The sequence below is a fragment of the Mobula birostris genome, chromosome 3 (genome assembly GCF_030028105.1).
Source record: "Mobula birostris isolate sMobBir1 chromosome 3, sMobBir1.hap1, whole genome shotgun sequence".
Classification (NCBI taxonomy): domain Eukaryota; kingdom Metazoa; phylum Chordata; class Chondrichthyes; order Myliobatiformes; family Myliobatidae; genus Mobula; species Mobula birostris.
Window position 1 is genome coordinate 69529272 of NC_092372.1, and position 24435 is coordinate 69553706.

General features: G+C 38.7%; 1 protein-coding gene across 6 annotated transcripts in view; it reads left to right on the forward strand.

Moving 5' to 3' along the window:
* Positions 1-24435, forward strand: part of pds5a (PDS5 cohesin associated factor A) — a 189658-nt gene that overhangs the window by 69489 nt on the left and 95734 nt on the right. For all 6 annotated transcript variants that reach the window (XM_072252836.1, XM_072252835.1, XM_072252837.1 and 3 more), the window contains 4 exons: positions 642-757; positions 5631-5725; positions 6475-6620; positions 20032-20183. In XM_072252836.1, coding sequence (XP_072108937.1) covers positions 642-757; positions 5631-5725; positions 6475-6620; positions 20032-20183 — 509 coding nt within the window. The remainder of the gene's footprint in view (positions 1-641; positions 758-5630; positions 5726-6474; positions 6621-20031; positions 20184-24435) is intronic.

Consider the following 24435-nt stretch of genomic DNA (forward strand, 5'->3'; position numbering starts at 1 on the left):
ATTGAGAGAAGTTGCAAAACAAAACATGTAGATGAAATTTATGTCAGGTGGAACACAATATATTGGGAAATAGTTTAGGTAAGGTTTCTACCAAAGTTATGCTTATGATAAATCAGGATGTTTATATTAAACCAATAAAATGGGAAGTAAATACTGAATGATTCATTTTAAATGGATGAGGTATTCCATATTTTAAAAAACAGATCCCTTGGCTTGGCTTATTTATGCCAAATGTAAATTTGGTACAATGAATAAAAATGCATTCTGTATTTCAGCTTTCACTTATGGTAAAAATACAAGTGCAAGAAGGCTTTGGTAAAGATAATGTGTAAATAAAGTACATTTGCTTAATGCTATGAACGTATCTGGCTGTGAGGAAAATATTGCTTTATTACCTATCCTTTACCTTCCTTTGTGTCCATATATTTAACAAACTTAAGCTAAAATCATTTGAACCTCGGCACCTGGCCAAGTGAACTTCAGGTGCATCCTGGTTATCTTAATCACAGTTAAGATCATTTCTACTTTCTCTTGTGCATTGAGTTCTAACTGTTAGACATCTTGTGAATTTTGATTGTAGATTGCTTTAGTCCTCCAAGAATTGTTGGTTCTTGTTTAGTATCTTCAGTTTGTTTTCCCAGAGCAATGATGGAGAAGAGCGACTGGCAGTAGTTCGACTCTTGGCAAAACTATTTGGTGCAAAGGATTCGGAGCTTGCATTACAAAATCGCCCCCTGTGGCAATGTTTCCTGGGACGGTATGTTTTTTAAAACAAATTATTGGAAGTTCAAGATATTTAATTGGTCTATTACTATTGAGTTCAACCATTGAAAGATTCTCTGAAGGGTCTAAGAAAAAGCTTGAGATGTTCTAAAAGGGACCATTCAGAGAATTAGATAAAAAGATTTTGAAAAAATCTGGATATTGCATGTACTGGAAATCTGAAATAAAAACAATTCTGGAAACGCTCAGCAGGCCAGGCAGTATAAACAGAGAAACGGAGCTAAAATTATTGCCACTTTATCAGAAATGCAAGGTGAGAAAGCTTGTTAAGTTGCTGTGGTGTGTTTAGGAGCTTTTGGGTTAGAGACAATACAAGAAGTTTTGTTAAGATGGAGGCTAAGGTCATCCAGCTGCACAGCTGCCATCAATTTAAAGGATGAATTGGGCAATTAGCAGAGAAAACATAAAACAAGAACCTATTCAAACTGAGGTGCAGTATACTGCATTTTCCCAAATCCCCTTGAAGCTTCATTACATTTTCTCTGCTCACAATCCCACCAGCTTTATGCTTTTAACAACCTTGGAAATACTTTGGTTTTCACCATCAGATCACTAACCTATCTTGTGAATGGTAGGTTCCCAGGTTCTGTTTTATTTATTTTAACAGCTGAAAATAAAATAAAAAAATTCCATTTCATAAATCCATGTTGACTTTGCCTGAACTTTCTATCTTCTAGCTGTCCTATATTACATCACTTAAAATGGACCGTTTTGTTTTCCTGACTACTAATATTCAGTTAATTGGTCTATACTTTTCTGTTTGCACTCTCCATCCTTATTTTTAACCATAAGTTTATATTTGCCACCAGCCAGTATGAATAAGCTGTTCCAAAATCTACAGAAGTTCAGAAGATGAAGTCAGTGACCGCCTGGGAGATGTTAGCTAGATATTGAATTGATATGTCATGGCTCATAAGGAGGCAAGAGAAAGTGTCTGGATTTTGACAGTCAGCATTTGCAAGATAGCAGTTAATTCTCTAAATTACACAAGCACTACCCTTGTCAGTTGGTTTGATGACAATGTTGTGGCAAGTTTCCAGATTGAGAAATACAACTTATCCCTTATTCTAGGCACATTGCAGCTCTTGGAACTTTATATGACACTTTAGAATTCTGAATTATCAACCTGTTCTGCTGGCATCATAACCAGTCAGTTTTGATTAAGTGTTCAACCAGTAATATCGTCTCAGTTTTTCTCTCCCTACAAACGATCTCACAGTTGCAGCATTTGTTTTCTTTCTCAAACTATCATCATTCATTGGGTGGCATCAACGTCATTTATAAAACCTAGATGATCTTGGCCTCTATCCTGATACTGACATTTCCATTGTTTTCTCCATCTCTCCCTTTTCTGCGACTTAAAATTACACTTGTTTTTTCACCCTACCAGCTCTGCTTGTAAGGTCATTGACCTGAGGTGTGAAATGTTAACTTTGATTGTCTTCACAGTTCCTGCCTGGCTTGCTGGATATTTCCAATTAAAACTTGTGCTGAATCTTTTCCTTAACAAATTTGTACATGCATTCTTCTGTACTTGTCATTAAAAATTATCTGATTCTAGTTCAAATTGAATGTGCTGACTGGTTCCTCAGCTTTATTGATAATATATGACCTGCTCTGCCAGTTGTACTAAGTGAAATTGTGCAAATGAATGTAAAAGGCAGAGAACCAGGAGAATGATGGCAATGTAAAACAAATAAAGTATCCAAAGAAATAAAATGAACTTTAATATAATCATATGGGAGAACTGATATTAGTGTGCTCAAGAATCAGAGAAATATTCAAAAAAAATTGAAGATGATGCCATGCTGTATAGCAGTTGTTACTGTTCTAACAGTCTGTGTTATGGATGTTTGCTTTTGAGATCAGAGTTCAAATCTCACCATGACAATGTGAAATTGAATTCATTAATAGTCAGAAACCTTGTAGGTGGGGTATCTAGTCTTAATAATGCCCAGAACAACCACTGGATTATCATGAACACTCCTGTATTCATTGATGTCCTCCAGGGGAGGAGAAAATCCCCTGTAATCTGGTAAGACTATATGACTCCAGATTCACTCCATATGTATGACTTTCAGACATCTTCTGGAATGACAGTAAGTCAATAAAATTACTGCTTAGTTCAAATAGAGAAGGAATTAAAGTGAACAGATCATTTCACATTAACTTAAATGTCAAATTTGTGGACAGCAAATGCATTTCAACCCCAGCCAATCTTGCAAAGTCCTCCTTAAAACCATTGTTTGTGCTGAACAGAATATAATCAACAGACAAAACTAAGTGTTGGATCAGACTGAAACTCTGTAATTCTACATCTGCTTGTGAATAATTGGCAATTAAGTATCTAATGGGAAGAGCAGACTCTTAAAAAAAGTATCCTCTTGTATCCATCAACATGGAAGATTGCCCAGGTATGTCCTGTACACAAAAATGAGTGAAATACAATCCAGTAAATTAAACCCCAGTCAGTATCCCTCATCTGTCAGCTAAGTGGTGGAAGATGCCAGCAACATACTATTGAACAGCATTTATTCGCCCTCACCTTGTTTACCAGTGTCCAGTTTGGGTTTTGCTTTGGTTGTTCTTTTCCAGACTTCATCAAAGCCTTTGTCCGAACACGGACTGAAGGGCTGAATTCCAGAGATGAAGTGGATTGACTGACCATGGTAGAAAGGCATATTTGAACTCCAGTAAAACTAAATTCAGCAGGCTTTAAACACTTGGAATCATACCTCGCTGTGGAAGATAAGTTACCCTGTAAGTGGTAGGGCACTGAGGAGTGCGGTAGAATAGAGGGATCTGGAAATACAGATCCATAATTCCCAAGTAGATAGGCTCATAAAGAAACCTCTTGACGCATTGAACTTTGTAAATTAAAAGTACTGAGTATAGGAGTTGGGATGTTACATGAAGTTGAATAAGATTTGGTGAGGCCTAACTTGGAGTATTCTGTGCAGTTTTGGTCACCTACCTGCAGGAAAGATGCCAATAATATTAAAAGAGTGCAGAGAAAATTTTCAAGGATGTTACCAGGACTTGAGGGCCTGAGTTACAGGTAAAGGTTAAATAGGTTAGGACATTATTCCCCAAAGCATAAAAGAATGAGAGGAGGTTTGATAGAGGCATCCAAAATTGAGGGGAATAGATATGGTAAATACCAGAAGGCTTTTTCAACAGAAGTCATGAGTTAAGGGTGAAATATTTAGAGGTAACCTAAGGGGGAATTTCTTCACTGTGAGGGCGGTGGGAGCTGCCAGCGGAAGTGATAGATGTGGGTTCAATTTCAACATTTAAGAGAAATTTGGATGGGGTATATGGATGGGAGGAGTATGGAGGGCTATGGTCCGGGTTCAGGTCAATCGGACTAGGCATGTAAATAGTTTGCCATGAATGAGATGGGCCGAAGGGCCTGTTTGTGTGCTGTAGTACTCTGACTGTATAACTCTATAGATGTAGCTGTAAGATATATCATTCACCTTAATTACAGGGCATCAACACAGGAGTTCCTTAGGACAGAGTCCTACCCCCTGCCATCTTTGGCAGGGTCCATTTACGAGTCTTTAGCATGTGAGCCAGTCCATACTGGCACTATAAGTAATATTTGCACCACAAAAGTGCCAGGCAGTGTCCAACAAGAGAGATCCTAACCTTGACATTCAGTAACATTGTCATTCCTGAGACCCCACCATCAACATCCTGACAGTTTCTGTTGACCAGGAATTAAAATACAAGTTGCAAGATACTATGGCTACTGGAACTGGTCAGAGCCTGGATATCTTGGAGTAAGTCTTTCACTATCTAACACCCCCAGGCTTTTCCACCATCTGCAAGGAATGTGATAGAATACTCCTTCCTGTCTGGATGAATGCAGCTCCAACACTCCTCAAGATGTTCAAATATCTAGATTCTAGGGCAAAGCAGCTTGTTTGACTAATACCCCATTAAACAAGTAATTGCTACTAAACAAACGTTGCCCTAAGTGCACATTTCCCTCAACATGGGCACATATTGGCTTCAGTGTGCACTATTTATAAAATGCACTGTAGTTACTTAACTATTCTGACAGCTTCTTCCAAATCTGCAACTGCTACTGCCAAGTAGAACAAAGGCAGCAGATGTGTGGAAACAACACTAACTTTGGGTTGCTATACAACTCACCTGCTTTCCTGATTTGGAAATGTATATATCTGGTTCACTTGGTCTAAATGCTGGAACTCTCTGCCTTGCAGTTTTGTTGGATTCACATCACTGGATGGTCAGCAGAGGTCCAAGAGGTTGCTTACATCCATTTTCTCAAGGGCAAATTGGAATGGGTTATAAATGCTGGCCATGCCCTTATCCAGAAAAACAAACAAAACGTACATAAATTAGAGTCTTTATTCAATCTGTTTTTTAGGTGACTCCAGACCACCAGACAATCAACTACCTCCCCAACCAGGAGCAGTTTAGAATGGAAAACAAATAGAAGTCTTTCCAATGATGTGCGTATTGTGTGAATGAAGGATAGCGAAAGACATGCTGAACATAATTGGATACAATAAGGACAGGGAAGCAGGAATCTCTACAACTTAAGAATAGTTGGTGCAAACAGCCCAGAAGTTTGTTTAACAATATAGGTTAATAGTCAATATTGGAAACTGCAAGTGAAGTAGAGATTCAATGCATGTAAGAGTAGTGGAAATTCAACCACTTGTTGCCTTAAATTAGGAATTGAATACGCATTTGCACTTTGTGGGAGCTTGTGTTTTCAAAAATTTATGCAACATCAAAGCTTTAATGTATTATTAGTGCTTGAATGTATTGTTAAATCATGAAATATCAATTATCTTATGACTTTCTAATAGATTTAATGACATTCATGTTCCTGTGAGACTGGAATGTGTGAAGTTTGCAAGTCATTGTTTAATGAATCATCCAGATTTAGCCAAAGACCTTACAGGTGAGGTGTGTTTATTACAAGAATACCTCTTTATATAGAAATATGTTCAATTTTGTTCCAAAGTATTTGAGGCAAAAGTTAAATTTTCAAGGCTAAATTGAATATATAGCAGAGAAACTAAAAAAAAAAAATGCAGAAACTGACAGGTCAGACATGGTAACTTCAATGTAATTCTGTGCTATCAAATTTTTCTGTTAATCGTTTTGGCCAATTCTTCAAAGTTAACCCTTGTAGTGGAAGCTAAGTGATGTATTGGTATGATGGAATCTGACTATATTGAACAGATTGTTCACAAGTACTTATTCCGATACATGTGCAGTTTTCAAAGCATTCTTGAATTTATAATTTTCACAACAACTCTGCAAATAAAATTGGGGGTATTTATTAAAAGCTTGCTTTGTGCAGAATTATAGTGTATCAAAGGAACTCGGTAGATTAATGTTCTTTCTTATTGCTGGGGAAATTCCAAATGTTTGTGTTGTGATTGGATTCATTGTTACAAGCAGAAAGAAAATATAAATCTGTGAATATTTTAAATGTTGGGCACACAATATGTGTGTGTGTGTGTATAACTAATTTGAAAGCCATGTTAAATGTCTAACATTCATTCGCTTTGCAGAACTATTAATTATCTTGAAATGGTTATGAGATTAAGATGTAGGTTAACAGATTATAAACTATTTATTTAAAAGAAGATGTGCTAGTCTTGAATCAACAATTGTATATTCTAAATGAATCATTTTTAATAGAATACTTGAAGGTTCGATCACATGATCCAGAAGAGGCAATTCGGCATGATGTCATTGTTACAATAATTACAGCAGGAAAGAAAGATTTATCACTAGTGAATGACCAGCTGCTCGGGTTTGTGAGGGAGAGAACACTAGACAAAAGGGTAAGGTTTTGAGATTTCTAAGTTACTGGTCTTTATTTATCATTACAAAAATGGAATATGTTATTTCTTTGTTTTACAGCACAGATACTTACTTCCAATCTAAGACCACAGTATGGTAATATAGGCACTTCATAGCAAATTAGATAGCAGGAAAATTACAATTACTTCTGAAATAAATAATCTGTAGCCTACAAATAAATTAATACCTGAAAATCATTGTATCAAACTTAGTGTTACTGATTTTAAAAAGTATCTTAACTCTGACCTACTTGAAAAACCAATTTCCATGACAAATCTTATTTATTACACATGTTTCATTGTATTGAAATCCATAAAAACCACTTTGCCTTTGTTAATTAATTTTTATACTTGGCTTTCTGCTGTTTCACTGGTGCTATCAGGGATTCTGTTAGATTATTAACTAAATCCTGGTTCTGTCATCCTTTCAAAATCTAATGCCGTTTGGCAGTATGTTGTTTCAGGTACAGTTGCAAAAAAAAAAGTTTGAGCCCTTTACACTTACCTAGTTTTCTGCATTAATTACTCATAAAATGTGGCCTGATCTTCATCTAAGTCACAATAATAGACAAATACAATTTGCCTAAACTAATAATACACAAACTTGTACTTTTCAGGTCTTTATTTAACACTTTTTCTAACCTGGACTGTGAATGATTAAACAAAGTATGTGAGCCTTTCTATTTAATAATGAGTAGAACCGTAGCAGCAATAACCTCCACCAAATGTTTCCCGTAGCTGCAGATCAGATTGGCACAATGGCAAGAAGGAATTTTAGACCATTCCTTCATACAAAACTGTTTCAGTCCATCAGTATTTCTGGGATTCCTTACATGAATTTCACAATTGGGTTAAGGTTTGGCCATTCCAAAACATGAATTTTCTTTGTTTTAAACCATTCTGTTGTTGATTTATTCTTGTGTTTCGGATCATGATGCTTCTTCCACCATGCTTGACAGTTAGGATGACGTTTTGGTGTTGGTGTACAATGCCCTTTTCCCTCCAAACATAGCAGTGTGCACTTCTGCCAGAAAGTTCAACTTTTGTCATTTGTGCACAGAACATTGTCCCAGAAGCATTGTGGAACACCCAGGTGGAGTTTTACAAACATGAGACGTGCAGCAACTTTTTTTTTGCAGAGCAGTGGTTTGCTTCGTGGTTGTCTTTCACGCACACCATTTTTGTTCAGTGTTTTTCTTGTGGACACATGAACAGAGACTTTAGCAAGTGCTAGAGGTTTCTGCAGGTATTTTGCTGTTACCATTGTTTCCTTTTTCAATTCCTTCAGCATTGCACATTGTGCTCTTGAGGTGATCTTTGCAGGGCACCCACTTCTAGGGAGAGAGTAGCAACAGTACTGAATTTCCTCCATTTGCAGACAATTTCTCTTACTTTTGACTGATGAACACTCAGGCCTTTAAAAATGTTTTTGTAGCCTTTTTCAGCTTCATACATTTCTCCAATTCTTCTGAGGTCCTCTGAAAGTTGTTTTGATCCAGGCATGGTGCACATAAACAGATCTTTCTTGAGAAGAAGGCTCTGTCAGTAACCTGACTTTGTGTGTCTTTTTTTATAGGGCAGGGCACTTCAACAACCAAACCTTCAATATCTTCTCATTGATTGGAACACCTGATTCCAAAAAGCTTTTGAGACCATAAGATATAGGAGCAGCAAGGCCATGTGGTCCATCGAGTGTGCTTCACCATTTCATCATGCCTTGACCAATCAAGAATCTAAAATGCCATCCCCTTCTCTCAGATCTTTGTCTCTGCCACATCTGCTGTCAGGAGGAGGCTTTGCATTCCGGAATGAAGGAGATGTCCTCCTTTTTCAAGGAAAGAGGCTTTCCTTCCTCCACTATCAATGCTGCCCTGAACCACATCTCTTCCATTTCACGCATGTCTGCTCTCACCCCGTCCTGCTGCTACCCCATCAGGGATAGGGTTCCTCTTGTCCTCACCTGCCACCCCACCAGCCTCCATGTCCAGCACATAATTCACCGTAACTTCCACCACTCCGATGGGATCCCACCACCAAGCACATCTTCTCCTCCTCCTCCCCCCACCTTCACCATTTGCCATTCCCTTTTCCCTCTTGGTCACCTTATCTCCAAATCTGCCCATCACCTCCCTCTGATGCTCATCCCGTTTCTTTCTTCCGTGACTTTCTGTCCTCTCCTATCAGATTCCCTCTTCTCCAAACCTGTAACTGTTTCACCAGACAACTTCCCAGCTCACCTTGTGTTTCTTCCTCTCCCCACCCCCAACCTTCTAATGCTGACTCATCTTTCTCATCTCTCTTCAGTCTTGATGAAGGGTCTCAGCCCGAAATGTCAACTGTACTCTTTTTCATAGATGCTGACTGGCTTGCTGAGTTCCTCCAGCATTTTGTAGTGTTGTTTGCAAGAATCTATCAATCTCTGCCTTAAAAATACATAGAGATTTGGCCTGTGCAGCTGCCTGTGGCAAAGAATTCCACAGATTCACCACTATCTGTCTAAAGAAACTCCTCCTCATCTCTTCTAAAGGGACACCCCTCTATTCTGAGGCTGGGTCCTCTGATCTTAGACTCTCCCACTGTAGGAAACATCCTTTGCACATTCACTCTATCGAGGTCTTTCATCATTTGACAGGTTCCGTTGAGGTTTTGTAGAAGGCATGAGCCTGAGGTTCACATACTTTTTTTGCATCTAGACTATGATTGTTTAAATGGTGTACTGGGTATTGATGAGATGAAGTTTGTACGTTATTTAGGCAGATTGTGTTTGTCTATTATGACTTGGATGAAGATCAGGCCACATTTTATGAATAATTAATGCAGAAAGCAAGGTAATTGCAAAAGGTTCACAAACTTTTTCTTGCAATTGTATGTGTTACTGTGGAAATATCTCAATCACACTCCCAGAAATTCAGTTATTTTTAGTCACAAGCAAGTTAGCCTGTTCCAATTAAAAAGATTTGCTGTTACTAAGTATTCTCTAATCTGTGATTTCTAAAACAAAAGCTTTTTACAGAGACAATTCGCAACTTTGTAGTCCAAAATTGTTCTCTATTTCTTGATTCTATACTTTATAGCAGGGGTCGGCAACCTTTTTGCCTCTGTGGGCTGGATCGTGTATTAATGAGCGGACAGGGGCCAGATAAATGCCATTAAAAAAACTTGAAATATGGGAATTATCCATTTAAATACATCTAGTTATGTTTGGACTCAAATTAATGAATAACGCATGCTAGAAAATCATTTGTGCTTAAGGTTGTCTACCCCTGCTTTATAGTCTGTATAGCTGGTGTATCTCTTATTTAATCCTTTGTCCTGATTCTTTTGCAATCAAATCTCAGTAACAGTTACCATGTTGTAGCCTTCAAGTTAAGTTTGGAGCTACAGTTTTTTTTACACTTGTTCCTTGCATTCTTGCGGTGGTTTGAATGAGAAATGCTTATTTTGGATCTTCAGTTCTGTACTTCAGGTATTTTACTCATATTAATTTCTCTCATTTTAGTTACTCTGTATATTTGAATTTTTTCGTTTTACCTATTGCACTTAAAATATGATTTCTCGCTATTGATGTCCTCTCTCTCCCCACTCTACAAAGATGAAGTCTTTGTAACAGCATAATACCTCTTTTCACCTGCCTATTACTTCCCCCGGATCCCATCCTCCTTCCCTTTCTCCCATGGTTCATTCTCTTTTCTGATCAGATTCCTCCTCCTCCTCCTACCCTTTACCTTTCCCTCACCCACCTGGCTTCAGCTATCACCTTCCAGTTAGCCTCCTTCCCCTCCCCCACCTTTTTATTCTGGCATCTTCCCTCTTCCTTTTCAGTCCTGATGAGAAGTCTTGGCCTGAAATATTAACCATCTATTCATTTCTATAGATGCTGCCTGACCTGCTTGAGTTAGTTCCTCCAACATATTGTATGTGTTATTATGCAACTATTTACAAAACTCCAGATCAATTTACGCATCAAATATGCTAGGAGTCTGACACTGTGCAACACTCTAGGGCTGTATGGTTTAAAAATGTTGTCTCAGGGAAACTAGTAGGTTTAGTAAACTAGTAAATCCTTATCATGGCAGTATAATGGTTAATTGTTTGGACTGGCTGTGTGAATTCTGGATCATCGAGCTCATTCCACAATGACAGCTATGAGTTTAAATTCAAGTAATTAAATACATCTGGAATTTTACAAACAGCTGGTCTCAGTTTTAGAACTACAGTATGATATAACCAGATTTTTATTTCAAAAGAAAAAAAACAACTGGTTCACTATTGGCCTTCAGTGGAGGAAATCTGACGATCTCCCATCGTCTGACATGCGTGGCAGTTCAGACCCACAAATATAGTTGACTCTTTACTCCTCAGTTCCGAGGTAATTCAAGATGGATTGTAAAAGCAGATATTGCCAATGACATCTATACTTTATAAACAAATAATTCTTAAGAAAAATTGATGGGGAATTGAAGTTTTTATAAACTACCTTGTGCTTCTTAGCTTTTGATTTCTCTTTCAATATTTCTATTAGTTTCTGTATAGAATACAGAGTACAAGAAGATATATAAGTCAAAAGAAAAAAATGAAATAGTACCAAATACATTGTATTAAAAATATAATTACAATCACAAAACCCTGTATTCATAAAAATTAAATTAAATTGTAATACAGTATTGAAATATAATAATTTTGATATACAGAAAAAAAATTTAAACCCACTACCAAAGTCAGAGCTGTTAGGAAAAGCAAGAAAAAAGGGGGGGGGGGAATCCCTTATATAATAAAATATTAGCCACCATCTGTACTTTTACAACAAATCAAAGGTTTTGAAAATAACTCAGAAATGGTCCCCACAATGTATAAAAGTCTAAGCTAGATTCAAAAACTGAACAACGGATCTTCTCTTAAATTTAAGCATGACATAACATCATGTAACCATTGAGCATGAGTAGGCGGAACAACATCCTTCCATTTAAGTAAGAGCGCCCTCCTAACTATAAGAGAGGTAAAAGCCAAAATATGCATATGAGGTGTCTCCAAAATAAAGTCTTTTCCTCCAACAATACCAAATAATGCGGTCAAAGGGCTAGGCTTAAAATTTACTTTGAAAAGTACTGAGAAAGTTTGGAATACTTCGAGTATCTTTCAAAGCTCGGACATGTCCAAAACATGTGAATTAATGAAGCTTCTCCATTATTACATCTATCACAGAAAGGAGATATATCTGAATATAAACGAGATAGCTTATCTTTAGACATGTGAGCCCTATGAATCACTCTAAATTGTAAGAGGGAATGACGGGCACATAACGAAGAAGTGTTATCCAATTTTAAAATTTCATTCCAAGTTTCCTCAGAGATTGAAGTCTGTAAATCTTGTTCCCGAAGATTTTTAATTTTGTCTATAGGAACATTTTTCATTCCTAGCAACATACCATAAATATTGGATATTGAACCATTATAAAAAGGTTTCAAATTAGAAATTATATCTAATAAGTCCTTATCGGAACTTATGGGAAATGTATATAGTTGAGAATGCAGAAAGTCTCTAATTTGTGAATAATGAAAAAAGTGAGTTTTGGGTAAACTATATTTAGCTGACATTTGCTCAAATGAAAGAAGACTTACTCCAACAAACAAATCCTGGAAGCATTTAATACTGAATCTGCCCCATTCTTTAAAAACTGAATCGGTCATCGAAAGTTTAAAAAAATAGAACAAATGGGACGAGACTAAGAAAATCTCAATAGACCAAAGATTTCCTAAATTGTACCCAGATCCGCAAAGTATGTTTAACTACCAAATTTTCAGTTAGTTCACTAAAGGATAAAGGGAATGAGGATCTGAGAAGAGAAATAATAGAAAATTTATTAAGAGAGTTAGATTCTAAAGCAGGGGTCCCCACCTTTTTTTGCACCGCAGACTGGTTTAATATTGACAATATTCTTGCAGACCTGCTGACCGGGGGAGGGGGGGTGTTCAAGTAGGGTTAAACTCACCTCAACATGTCTTTTAGTTAGGGTTGCCAATTTTCTCACTCCCAAATAGGGGACAAAGGTAGCAGTCAAATCCTGGGACACTTTACCCCAGGAAAGACTACCATGACCATGAAGCCTTGCGCGGGCACCTGTGTGCGCATGCGTGACGTGCGCATACGTCCGATTTCCCCCCCCCCCCACAAATCTGTTTTGCCTTCATCTTCCAGACTATACTGTACATATATTATTTCTACTTTATATAGGCTGTGTATTTATCATATCACTCCTGCTTTTACTATAGGTTAGTGTTATTTATTTTCAGTTTTGTGTTATTTGGTATGATTTGTTAGGTTATTTTGTGGGTCTGGGAACGCTCAAAAAATTTTCCCTTATAAATTAATGGTAATTGCTTCTTCGCTTCACGCCATTTCGGCATGAAAGGTTTCATAGGAACGCTCTACCTTAGCGGGGGAATACGGGACAAACCAATTTAGCTCAATATTTGGCTCAATATTAGGGATGGCCCAGCAAATACGGGACAGTTGGCAACCCTATGTTCAAGTTCAACAGTGCGTGACAGGGAATGAGGAAAGGTGCAGCTGACTCGTATCATTTCCTCACGGCCCGGTAGCACATGCTTTGTGGCCCGGTGGTTGGGGACCGCTGTTCTAAAGAAACCCACATTGGACAGTCCTCACGGTTAATATATGTCCAAAACGTAAGATTTCGTATATTGACTGCCCAATAATAAAACCTACAATTTGGTAAAGCTAAACCTCCATTCTTCTTAGATTTTTGAAGATGAACTTTACTTAGTCGAGAATGTTTTTCCATATATGATATAATAGAATCGAGAGAATAAAAAAAGATTTAGGAATAAAAATGGGTAATGCCTGAAAAGGGTATATAAATTTAAGTAAAATATTCATTTTAATAGAGTTAATTCGGCCAATCAAGGATAACGAAAAAGGCGACCAGTTTGATAGTGTCCTTTTTATAAAATTCAGTAAGGTAAGAAAATTTTCATTAAATAGGTATTTATAAATCTTGGTAATTGTTACACCTAAATACAATTTTAAAAGGAAAGTTAGTATTAATCGATAACAAATTTTTCAAAGGAAAAAGTTCACTCTTATGTAAATTCAGTTTGTATCCCGAAAACTGGCTAAGCAAGGAAGTAGAGAAAGCACAGGAGATAATGAAGTCTCGACATTAGAAATAAAAAGCAATAGGTCATCAGCATAAAGTGAAACTTTATGAACAGTCCCTCTCCTTAGAATACCAGTAATATCATTAGATTCTCGAAAAGCAATGGCTAAGGGTTCTAAAGCCAAGTCAAAGAGCAAAGGGCTCATGGGACAACCTTGTCTAGTTCCACGTTGAAGTTTAAAAGGTTTGGAATACTGAAAATTAGTAAGGACCCTAGCAGAAGGAAATGTAGAGTAATTTAATCCATTGAATAAAATCGGGCCCAAAATTAAATTTTTCTAAAGTTTTAAATAAATAATTCCATTCAACCCAATCAAAAGCCTTCTCAGTAGCTTTTGATTTCATAAAGTCATAGAACACTACAGCACAGAAGCAAGCCCTTTGACGTACCTAGTCTGTGCCAAGTCATTAATCTGCCTAGTCCCGTCAACCTGCACCTCAACCATAGCCTTCCATACCCCTCCCATCCATGTACCTATCCAAATTTCTGTTAAGTGCTGAAATCAAGCCCACAGACACTGCCTGCAATGGTAGCTCATTGCACACTCTTACCGTCCTCTTAGTGAAGAAGCTTCCCCTCAGGTTCCCCTCTTGGGTCTGGGGTTCTTCCTTGCCTTAGTTGGTCTTTGGAGTTCTCACCACTTTGTATTTAAAGTCCTTCATTCTTATACTCTTTCATTGTCAGTTGAAATGTTTGGTTTCAATCTCATTGGCTTGAGATCATCGGACTGACCTGTGTTAGATTCCCATTGGATGTAGTCCAAGGGCTACACAACTTTGTGCCTCAGATGATTTCTTTTGTTCTATTCAACTCTGATCCAAACCAGTCAAACTGGGTCACCCAGACACTGGGCAGAGATAACAAGATTAATTATGCAAATCTACCATTCTACACAATAAACCGACTATCTGAGAATGCTCTCAGGTCTAGCAGATCAATAGCAGAAACTCTTGTGTCCACATTCATTTGGTCTGATTAAGTTATCTCAGAGCAAGAATCATTTTATCAAATAGTTCACAAAATGGAGGTTACAGAGCAGCTTCACAAAATGGCAGCACATAGCAAGAGCAAAGACATCTGAATTGTCTACTTCCACTGTCCTTGACCCATTAGAGTTACATGTTTCCTTCCACATTTTAATTCTTTCATGACCAACAATCCCAACTCCTATACTCAATGCATTGATTTATGAAGGCCCATGTGCAAAAAGCTTATACTTCTCAAGTACCTCATTTGTTCCTACCTGCCTATACCTGTTACACATATTGTTTTATTTATTAACCAAGGCCTCAATATCTATCAAAACTCAAGATTCCTGTAACGTGTTATCCTTGCCTTTTATTCTAACAGGAATGTATAAACTCTTAATCTCAGAATTTTGAAGGCTTTCCACTTACCGAATACACCTTTGCCAGAAAACAGCCTGCCCCAGTCCACACTTGCCAGATCCTTTCTGATATCATCAAAATTGCCCTTTCTCTAATTTAGAATCACAACCCAAGTACCAGACCTACCCTTTTCCATAAATACTTTGAAGCTAATGGCATTATGATCACTAGATCCAAAGTGTTACCCTACACAAATTTCTGTCACCTTCCCTGTCTCATTCTCTAATGGAAACGGAACAGGGCTGAGACACTCTCTCTAGTTGAGACTTGTTGTACTGATTAAGAAAACTTTCCTAAACACATGACAAACTCTTACCCATCTAGCCCTTTTATAGTATGGGAGCCCCAGTCAATATGTGGAAAGTTAAAATAACCATCTATCACAACCTTAAGTTTCTTGCAACAGTCAGTGATCTCTTTACAAATTTGCTCTGTAAATTCCATGGACTGTGGGGTGGTCTATAATATAATCCTTTAAACATGGTTATACTTTTCTTATTCCTCAGTTCTACCCATAAAGCCTCACTGGACAAGCTCTCCAGTGTGTTCTGTGTGAGCACTGCCGTGACATTTTCCCCGACAAGTAATGCCATCCCTTCCCCATTAATCCCTCTGGCTCTATCATGTCTACAACGGAACCCCAGAACTTTGAGCTCCCAAATCTGCCCATTCTGCAGCCAAGTCTCACTACTGACTACAATGTTATAATTCCCCATACTGATCCATGCCATAAGCTCATTCACCTTGCATTACATACATACAGCTCAGAATATTAGTTCTACCATGGTCATCCTTTTGATTCCTTGACTTTTTAGGCTTAACAATGTCATTCTCCACAACCACTCTACTATTTGTTCTGGTGCTCTGGTTAACTCTGCTAATCTTGCAACTCTAGTTTACACAAATCTTCCTGCTAGAATATTAGTACTCCTCCAGTTCAGATGCAAACCATCTCTTCAGTACAAGTCCCCCCTTCCCCGTGAAGGGAGCCCAATGATGCAAAAATCTGGAGCCCTCCTTTCTGCACCAATTTCCTAGGCCACGTGTTAATCTATACCACTTTCCTAGTTCTGGCCTCACTAGGATGTGGCACAACTCTGGAGATTCTGTTCTTTAACTTAGCAGCTAATTCCCTGAACTCGCTTTGCAGGACCCCATCACCTACCCAGGTGATAGGTACTGATGTGGATCGTGGTCCTGGCTGCTCACTCTCCCACTTAAGAATGCTGTGGACAATCCAAGACGTCACTGATGCTGACACCTGGAAGGCAATGTGCTGTGCAGAAAACTTGTTCTCATCCACAGAACCTCCTTTCTGTTCCACTAAACCAATAACTCCCCTATCATTATGGCTCGCCTCTCTCTCTTTCCCCTCACCCCCCACCTTCCTGTCTGTGCCACAGAGCCAGACTCCGTGCCACAGACCTGACCACTGTGGTTTTCCTCTGTTAGGTTATCCTACTTCCACAACGGTATACCTTTCCAAAGCGATATACCTGTTGTTGAGGGGAACAACCACGGGGTACTCTGCACTGGCTACCTATCCCTCCTCCCTCCAGGTGTTCCAGTTACCTGTATCCTACATCTTGAGCGTAACTACCTTCCTGTATGTCCTGTCTATCAACCCTTCAGCCTCCTGGAGTTCATCCAGTTTCAGCTCCAGTTCAGCTCCAACTCCTCACACAGTCTGTCAGAAGCTGCAGCTGAATGCATTTCTCGCAATTGTAGTCGGCAGGAGCACTGAAGGTCTCCCTGCCTTCACACATTCTGCAAGAGGAGCACTCCATTATCCTGTACGGCATCCCCACTGCTCTAAATGTGCAATAAGAAAGAAAGAATAAATACTTATTTTAAATCTACCTGCAGCTTCCTCCTCTGCTTGCCTAAGTGATGATGAGTCAAAGCCTCAGCTCCCCACTCACAATGTCTGTTGCGCTTAAGCGTAACTTTTTTTTAATTGGATCTTGCCAAGTGCCTAGTTATGCACAAACCAATGTCTCCTCAGGAACTGTAGTGTGCAAAACTTGCCGACTGTCCCCGCTCACTACTTTTAAATTCTCTCCCTCTGTGCAATCCAACATCTCCTCAGGACCTGCAGCACGCTAATTTGCCAACTGCTCCTGCTCGCTTCTTTTAACCACTCTCCTCTTCAAAGTAACCGAATGTTTCCTCTGGAACTGTAGCGTGTAAAATTTGTGATCTAATTTTAAAGTTTTTCTATTTCTCATTTAGTCAGATTTCTGTGTACATGTTGAATACATGGTGATCTATAGTCCCGTTTATCGTTTCTCAAAACTAACTAACTCTTGGTTAGAAAACTTCTGTGCTCATCTTTCTGTCAAATGTTACATTGCCATTATTACAAACTCGTGTGTTGTAGAAACTCAGTCATTCTCAATTTACCTCATTGTGACTGCAGGTTATACCACACAAATGTAATGTTACATTATGATAGCTCAAGGAAAATATTGCTGTACTACTGTTAAGTGTCTACAGTTTGTCATCTGCTTTATTTGTATAAATGTAATCTTACTTGCATGGGGCTGAATGAGTATACACGTTGGTGCTTGGGAATGGAATTAAACCCTCACATTCGACAGAAACATTTAAGAAAAAAAATTCCCAAAGCTTGCTGGCAAGAAATAAGAGTATTGTTGCCCAAATAGTCAAATAGTCTTCTCTTTTGTGAAGTTCAATTAAATGTTTTTCTGCTGACTAGTAGTTCTCTGATATATTGAAAATTATTTTGAATGTAAAGCAAAGTTTTAAGTAGAACTTGGGCTTCACTTCTATTTGGAGAGTAAGTATTCCATCAGTTTTCTGATTCCGTTAGGTGTGGAAAAGGAAGTCCAAAAATGAGGTACACATCACAGGGCACACAACTTCTGACCTGCTCTTGTTGCCATATGTACTGTGGCTGATACAGTTAACTTTCTGGTCAGTCATGACCCCTAATGTTGATAGGTAGATACTTTATTGATCCCAAAGGAAATTAGTGTCAGAGGAGCATTACAAGTGCACAGATATACAAATATTAGAAGAAAAATAAGAAAGAATAAAAAATAATTTACCTCAGTTTAACAGGAGGGGGTCATTACTTCCACATAAAAAATAATTTACCTCAAACAGTCTAACAGGAGGGGGTCACCACATAGGTTGACTCATTATAGAGTCTAATGGCCGCGGGTAAGAATGACCTCATATAGCGCTCTTTGGAGTGGCATAGTTGTCTTAGTGTATTACTAAAAGTATTCCTCTGTTCAGCCTAGGTAGCATGCAGAGGGTGAGAAACATTGTCCAGAATTGCCAGTGTTTTCCGTGGGGTCCTTTGTTCCACCACAGCATCCAGTGTTTCCAGTTTGACTCCTATAACAAACAGCCTTTCCAATCAGTTTATTGAGCCTGTTGGCATCACCCATATTGATACCATGGCCCCAGTGCAGTACCGCATAGAAGATTGTACTGGCGACAACAGACTGGTAGAACATGTAAAGGAGAGGCCTGCATGCACCAAAGGACCTCAGTTTCCTCAGGAAGTAAGGCGAGTATGGCCTTCTTGTACACAGCCTGTGTTAGTGCTTTACTCAAGTCTGTCATTCAGGTGCACCCCCAGCTATTTTGTAGATCCTCACCACATCTGCGCCCTCACCATCAATAGTAACAGGGAGCAGTACAGCCTTAGTCTTCCTAAAGTCCATCACCATCTCCTTTGTCTTATTGATGTTGAGCTGCAGATGATTCCGCTTTCACCATTTGACAAAGTCCTCCACCAGGGCCCTGAAATCATCCTCCTGTCCTCCCTTTATATACCCAACTATTGCTGAGTCATCAGAGAATTTCTATAGATGACATGACTCAGTGTTGTATCTAAAGGTTGAGGTATACAGGGTAAACAAGAAGGGAGCCAATGCAGTCCCCTGTGGGCCCCGCTGCTGCTGCTTCTAGCCATGTCTTGACGCAGCTCTGAAGCCGCATAAACTGTGGTCTGCCAATCAGGTAGGAAGGTGAGAGACTTGGCTGTGGTAATCTCATTGATTGCTTAAGGACAAGTGGTTGTGTTCTCTCTTACTTGAGATGGTCATTGCCCACCACTTGCTTGACGTGAATGTTGGTTGCCATCTATCAGCTCATGCTCAACTGTTGTTCAGGTTTTGCTGCTGCAAGCTTCATTTTCTGACAAATTGTGAATGGAACCGAACTTTATGCAATCATCAGCAACAAAATTTATTGATAAAGCAGCTGAAGATGGTTGGGCTCAGGACAACCGCAGTGTCATAGGGCTGAGGTAATTGGCCTGCAGCACTTGCAACCATCATCTTTTGTGTGTGGTATGACTTCAGCTACTGGAGAGTTTTCCCTCTGTTCCCAGTTTTACCAGGGTATTGGGATACCATAATCACTCAAATTTTGCTTTGATAATAAGCCCATTATGATGCTCCCTTTCTGAAAAGAGCTAGATTTAATTCCCATCAGGCCTATGTGGACAAGAAGAAGAAAGCGCACATCCTCATTGTGACTTCACCATCTTTCACAGTTCTTCCATGAACCTATTAATCTTAGTCTGCAGATTACAGCAATAAACCTAGTTGCACTACATGATTTTGCAGCAGAATTTGCAGTTGTAAGAAAAAATTTGTGGGCCCTTTTGCAATTACCTGGTTTTCTGCATTAGTTACTCCTCAAATATGGTCTGATCTAAGTCACAATGATAGACAAACACAATCTGCCTCAACAGAAATGGTAAAATTAGTTTCAATTTGAAGAAAAGGCAGAAACAGTCCATATTATTATTCAACTGATGTTATTGTTTTTCTTTTATGTTTTAAGTGGCGGGTACGGAAAGAAGCAATGATGGGCTTGGCTCAGCTATACAAAAAGTATTGCCTTCATGCAGAGGCTGGAAAAGAGGCTGCTCAGAAAGTGAATTGGATCAAAGATAAACTGCTGCATATCTATTACCAGAATAGCATTGATGACAAGTAGGTGAAGTTGCATACTTTTGAAGTGCAAAGTAACATCTGTTCATGGGATCTAATTTCATAGCTGATTTCAAAACCTATATCATTGAATAGATGGTTCGTTATATTACTCTTCAGTGATTAATTTATGTTAAATTTACAATACAGACCTGTTGGGAAACATTGATAAGCTTAGCACTTTGTACTGAAAGCCATCTGAGCAAATGACCTAGGCTATGACATGTTCTGTTTTTCACCAAGTTATGTTATTCACGTCATTTAACATGAGGTATTTGTTTGTGTTAGCAGTCCCTTTTGATACATAGTGAAGATAAAATGTATATATTTTGTCCATTTACTGATTAACCCAGGCTGTTGATTCATCTTTGTTTTTTTCCCCCAAAAACTTCTTAATATTATTCCAGTCACTACACTGACTCTGTTCTTTCTCCACCTGAGGAGCAGCAATTTGCACAAACACACTTTAATGTGGTACATTTTTCAGGATACTTCACCAATCACAAAATTGGGTTATTTTTTTTAAAATGGTGATCGGAGGATCTCTTTCCAGGTGGAGGTAAAATAACCAAATGATAGGTTATTTCGACATCTTGAAGCTCATGGCCAAGACTTGTGAAGTATGGAGTTAGAAGGAAAGCTTCTAGTGGCTGTAACTTGAAATGAAAAGATATATATTTTTTGTGTTTTTACATGAGGTGGGGGTAATTCTGGATTCGGCACATTGAAGATGAGGAATGTCAGTTAGGTTAGGATTCACAGAGGAATATTGTCAGCTGTGTCTTAGTTAATTTTTACTTACCTTTGCATTAGACCTTTTGCATCATTCCAGAGATTGGTCTGATGCCAAGTGTTGCGGGAGCATGGCATAGAGCAATGCTGTCTTGTAGAATAGTTGATAAACAGAAGCCTTGTAGTTTAGAGAATATGCAATGGAAAACCTGGTTTATCTGATTATCACATTGCTGTTCTTGGATCTTATCTGATGCAAACATATTGCACAATTCCTACACTACAATGCCTACAGTCCAGTAAAGGCCCTCCCAGGGTTATGAAAGGCTGGTGTATGTATATGCACAGAAGTGTTTGAAAAGCTAGTGAGAGGGAGTTGCCGGCTGCTGCAGGAATCTTCTGCCATGTAGGAACTCTGTTCAGTCAAATTTCTGGCTTGTAAACTATCCAGGTTATGAATAGTTCGCAGTAATGGAAGCCTGCCATAACCTGAGGAGAACTTGTAAGTACTTGCTGTTAAATCCCGAAGAGTGCTCTTTGAATGCAAATATTTCTTCTTGCGGAATTTGTTATAAAATAGTGCATTAACACTGCATAAGGGGTTGACCTCTCTGGGCAAACAAGATAACTTAGGCCAAAAGGCTGTGTTCACAAAGTTGGAAGAAATTGCAGAGAAACTTGACAATGGATTGATTTGTAAATTTCCTTTCTAATTGTCCTTGGAGCCAGATGCCAGCACGGATGGGGTATTTGGACAAAATATGGCTTACCGTGCGGCAGATTATTAGCTGCAGAAGTGTAATTTACTGGTGGATTGAACTCAGGAGACTAGCAAAATAGTGGCTAAAGACAAATATGCAACAGATACATTTTGGTTGAGTGGTAGCTATCTGTCTTTTGTCATTTTTGAAGATCCAGCTTTTCAGACAAGGTGATAATCGGTAGCCCTTCTTGCCTTTGTAAGTGCTTGTAAAATTTTCATGGCTTGTTGGAAGAAGAACAGATGGTCTAGTAACATCTGTTCTTGAACTAACATTACCAGAATAGATTATTTGCCTTTTTACTGTTTATCAAACCTTGCACGGCATAAGCTTGTTTGCATGTTTTCCAAATAAGTCTAAGTCTGTACACCTCAAAAGCAATTAGTCAGTTGTGAAGTCCTTCAGAATATCTGGAAGATGTTTTGTTGTCTCGTCAATTCCATGATGCTGCTTATTGATTCATCAGTGCCACCTATTTAACCCATTCTTCAATTCAAGTTTAACTGTTATTCGACTGTACATGAATACCCATGGGTACAGCCAAACGAGATGCGTTACTCCTTCATTTTCTCTGTCACAAGCAACTTGCTGAGGGAGTGGCTCTGCAGTACCTTAAGTTCTTAATGTATAGCAGGATCTTACCATCACAAAAATTACATTTAAATAGGACAGGAGTGCCTTTTGTTGACCCCATAGAAGCTGCTCCCACCATCTTACTGGAAGTTTTTTTATTTTTTTAATATAGCTTAGTCATTTCACACCTTCTGGACCTTGTATGAAATATTTAAAGTTAACATTAGTTAATTTAATTCTGGTAATGCTCTACTTCTCTGCAAATTAAAAATCACTGGTTGAAAGGTGATTTCTTGTTAATTTGGTACCTTTAATTGTACAGAAGTTTTATAGTGCTTATAAAAATTATTCATCCTCCCTCTCACCATGTTTTCATGTTTTATTGTTTTACAACATGAATCATAGTGGATTTAATTTGGCTTTTTTGACACTGATCAACAGAAAAAGACTCTTCCATGTCAAAGTGAAAACAGATCTTTACAAGCTGAACTAAATTAATTACAAAAATATAAAACACAGAATAATTGCATAAGTATTCACCCCCCCTTTAATATGACGCACCAAATAATCACTGCTGCAGCCAATTGGTTTTAGAAGTCATATAATTAGTTAAATGGAGATCTGTTTTTGGAGATTTGTGTGCTGTCAAGGTGCTTCAATTGATTGTAGTAAAAATTCACCTGTATCTGGAAGGTCCTACTGCTGGTGAGTGAGTATCCTGGCAAAAACTACACCATGATGACAAAAGAACACTCCAAGCAACTCTGCTAAAAATTTATTGAAAAGCACAAGTCAGGAGATGGATACAAGAGATTTTCCAAGTCACTGAATATCCCTTCGAGTACAGTTAAGTCAATCATCAAGAAATGGAAAGAATATGGCACAACTGTAAATCTGCCTAGAGCATGCTGTCCTCAAAAACAGTGGCTGTACAAGAAGGGGACTAGTGAGGGAGGCCACCAGTAGACCTATGACAACTCTGGAGGTGTTACAAGCTTCAGTGGCTGAGATGGGAGGAACTGCTTATACAGCTATTGCCTGGGTGCTTCACCAGTCGCAGCTTAATGGGAGAGTGGTAAAGAGAAAGTCACTGTTGGAAAAAAAAACTCAGATGAAATCTCGGCTAGAGTATGCCAGAAGGCATGTGGGAGGCTCTGAAGTCAGCTGGAAGAAGGTTCAATGGTCTGATGAAACCAAAATTTAGCTTTTTGGCCATCAGACTAAACACTACACAGCATAAAAAACATACCATCCGTACCGTGAAGCGTGGTGCTACGAGGCTGCTTCACTGCAGCAGGCAATGGAAAGCTTGTGAAGGTAGAGGGTACAATGAATGCAGCAAAATATAAGGAAATCCTGGAAGAAAATTTGATACAGTCTGCAAGAGAACTGTGACTTGGAAAAGACAATGACACTAAGCATAAAGCCAAAGCTACACAGGAATGGCTTAAAAACAACAGAATTAATGTTCTGGAGTGGTCCAGTCAATATTCAGACCTCAATCCAATTGAGAATTTTTGGCTGGACTTGAAAAGGGCTGTTCACTCACAATCCCCATGCAATCTGAAACAAAGAGTAGGGATTAACGGGTCCCTTTCAGAATGGCAAGCAGTGATTAATGCTACTTACAATATACATTAATGATTTAGATGAAGGGATTAAAAGTAACATTAGCAAATTTGCAGATGACACAAAACTGGGTGGCAGTGTGACTTGGACAGGTTGGGTGAGTGGGCAGATGCAGTTTAATGTGGATAAATGTGAGGTTATCCACTTTGGTGGCAAGAGCAGGAAGGCATATTACTATTTGAATGGTGTCAAGTTAGGAAAAGGGGAAGTACAACGAGATCTAGGTGTCCTTGTTCATCATTCACTGAAGGCAGGCAGTGAAGAAAACTAATGGCATGTTGGCCTTCATAACAAGGGGAGTTGAGTATAGGAGCAAAGAGGTCCTTCTGCAGTTGTACAGGACCCTGATGAGACCACACCTGGAGTATTGTGTGCAGTTTTGGTCTCCAAATTTGAGGAAGGACATTCTTGCTATTGAGGGAGTGCAGCGTAGGTTCACGAGGTTAATTCCCGGGATGGTGGGACTGTCATATGTTGAAAGATTGGAGTGACTGGGGTTGTATACATTGGCATTTAGAAGGATGAGAGGGGATCTGATTGAAACATATAAGATTATTAAG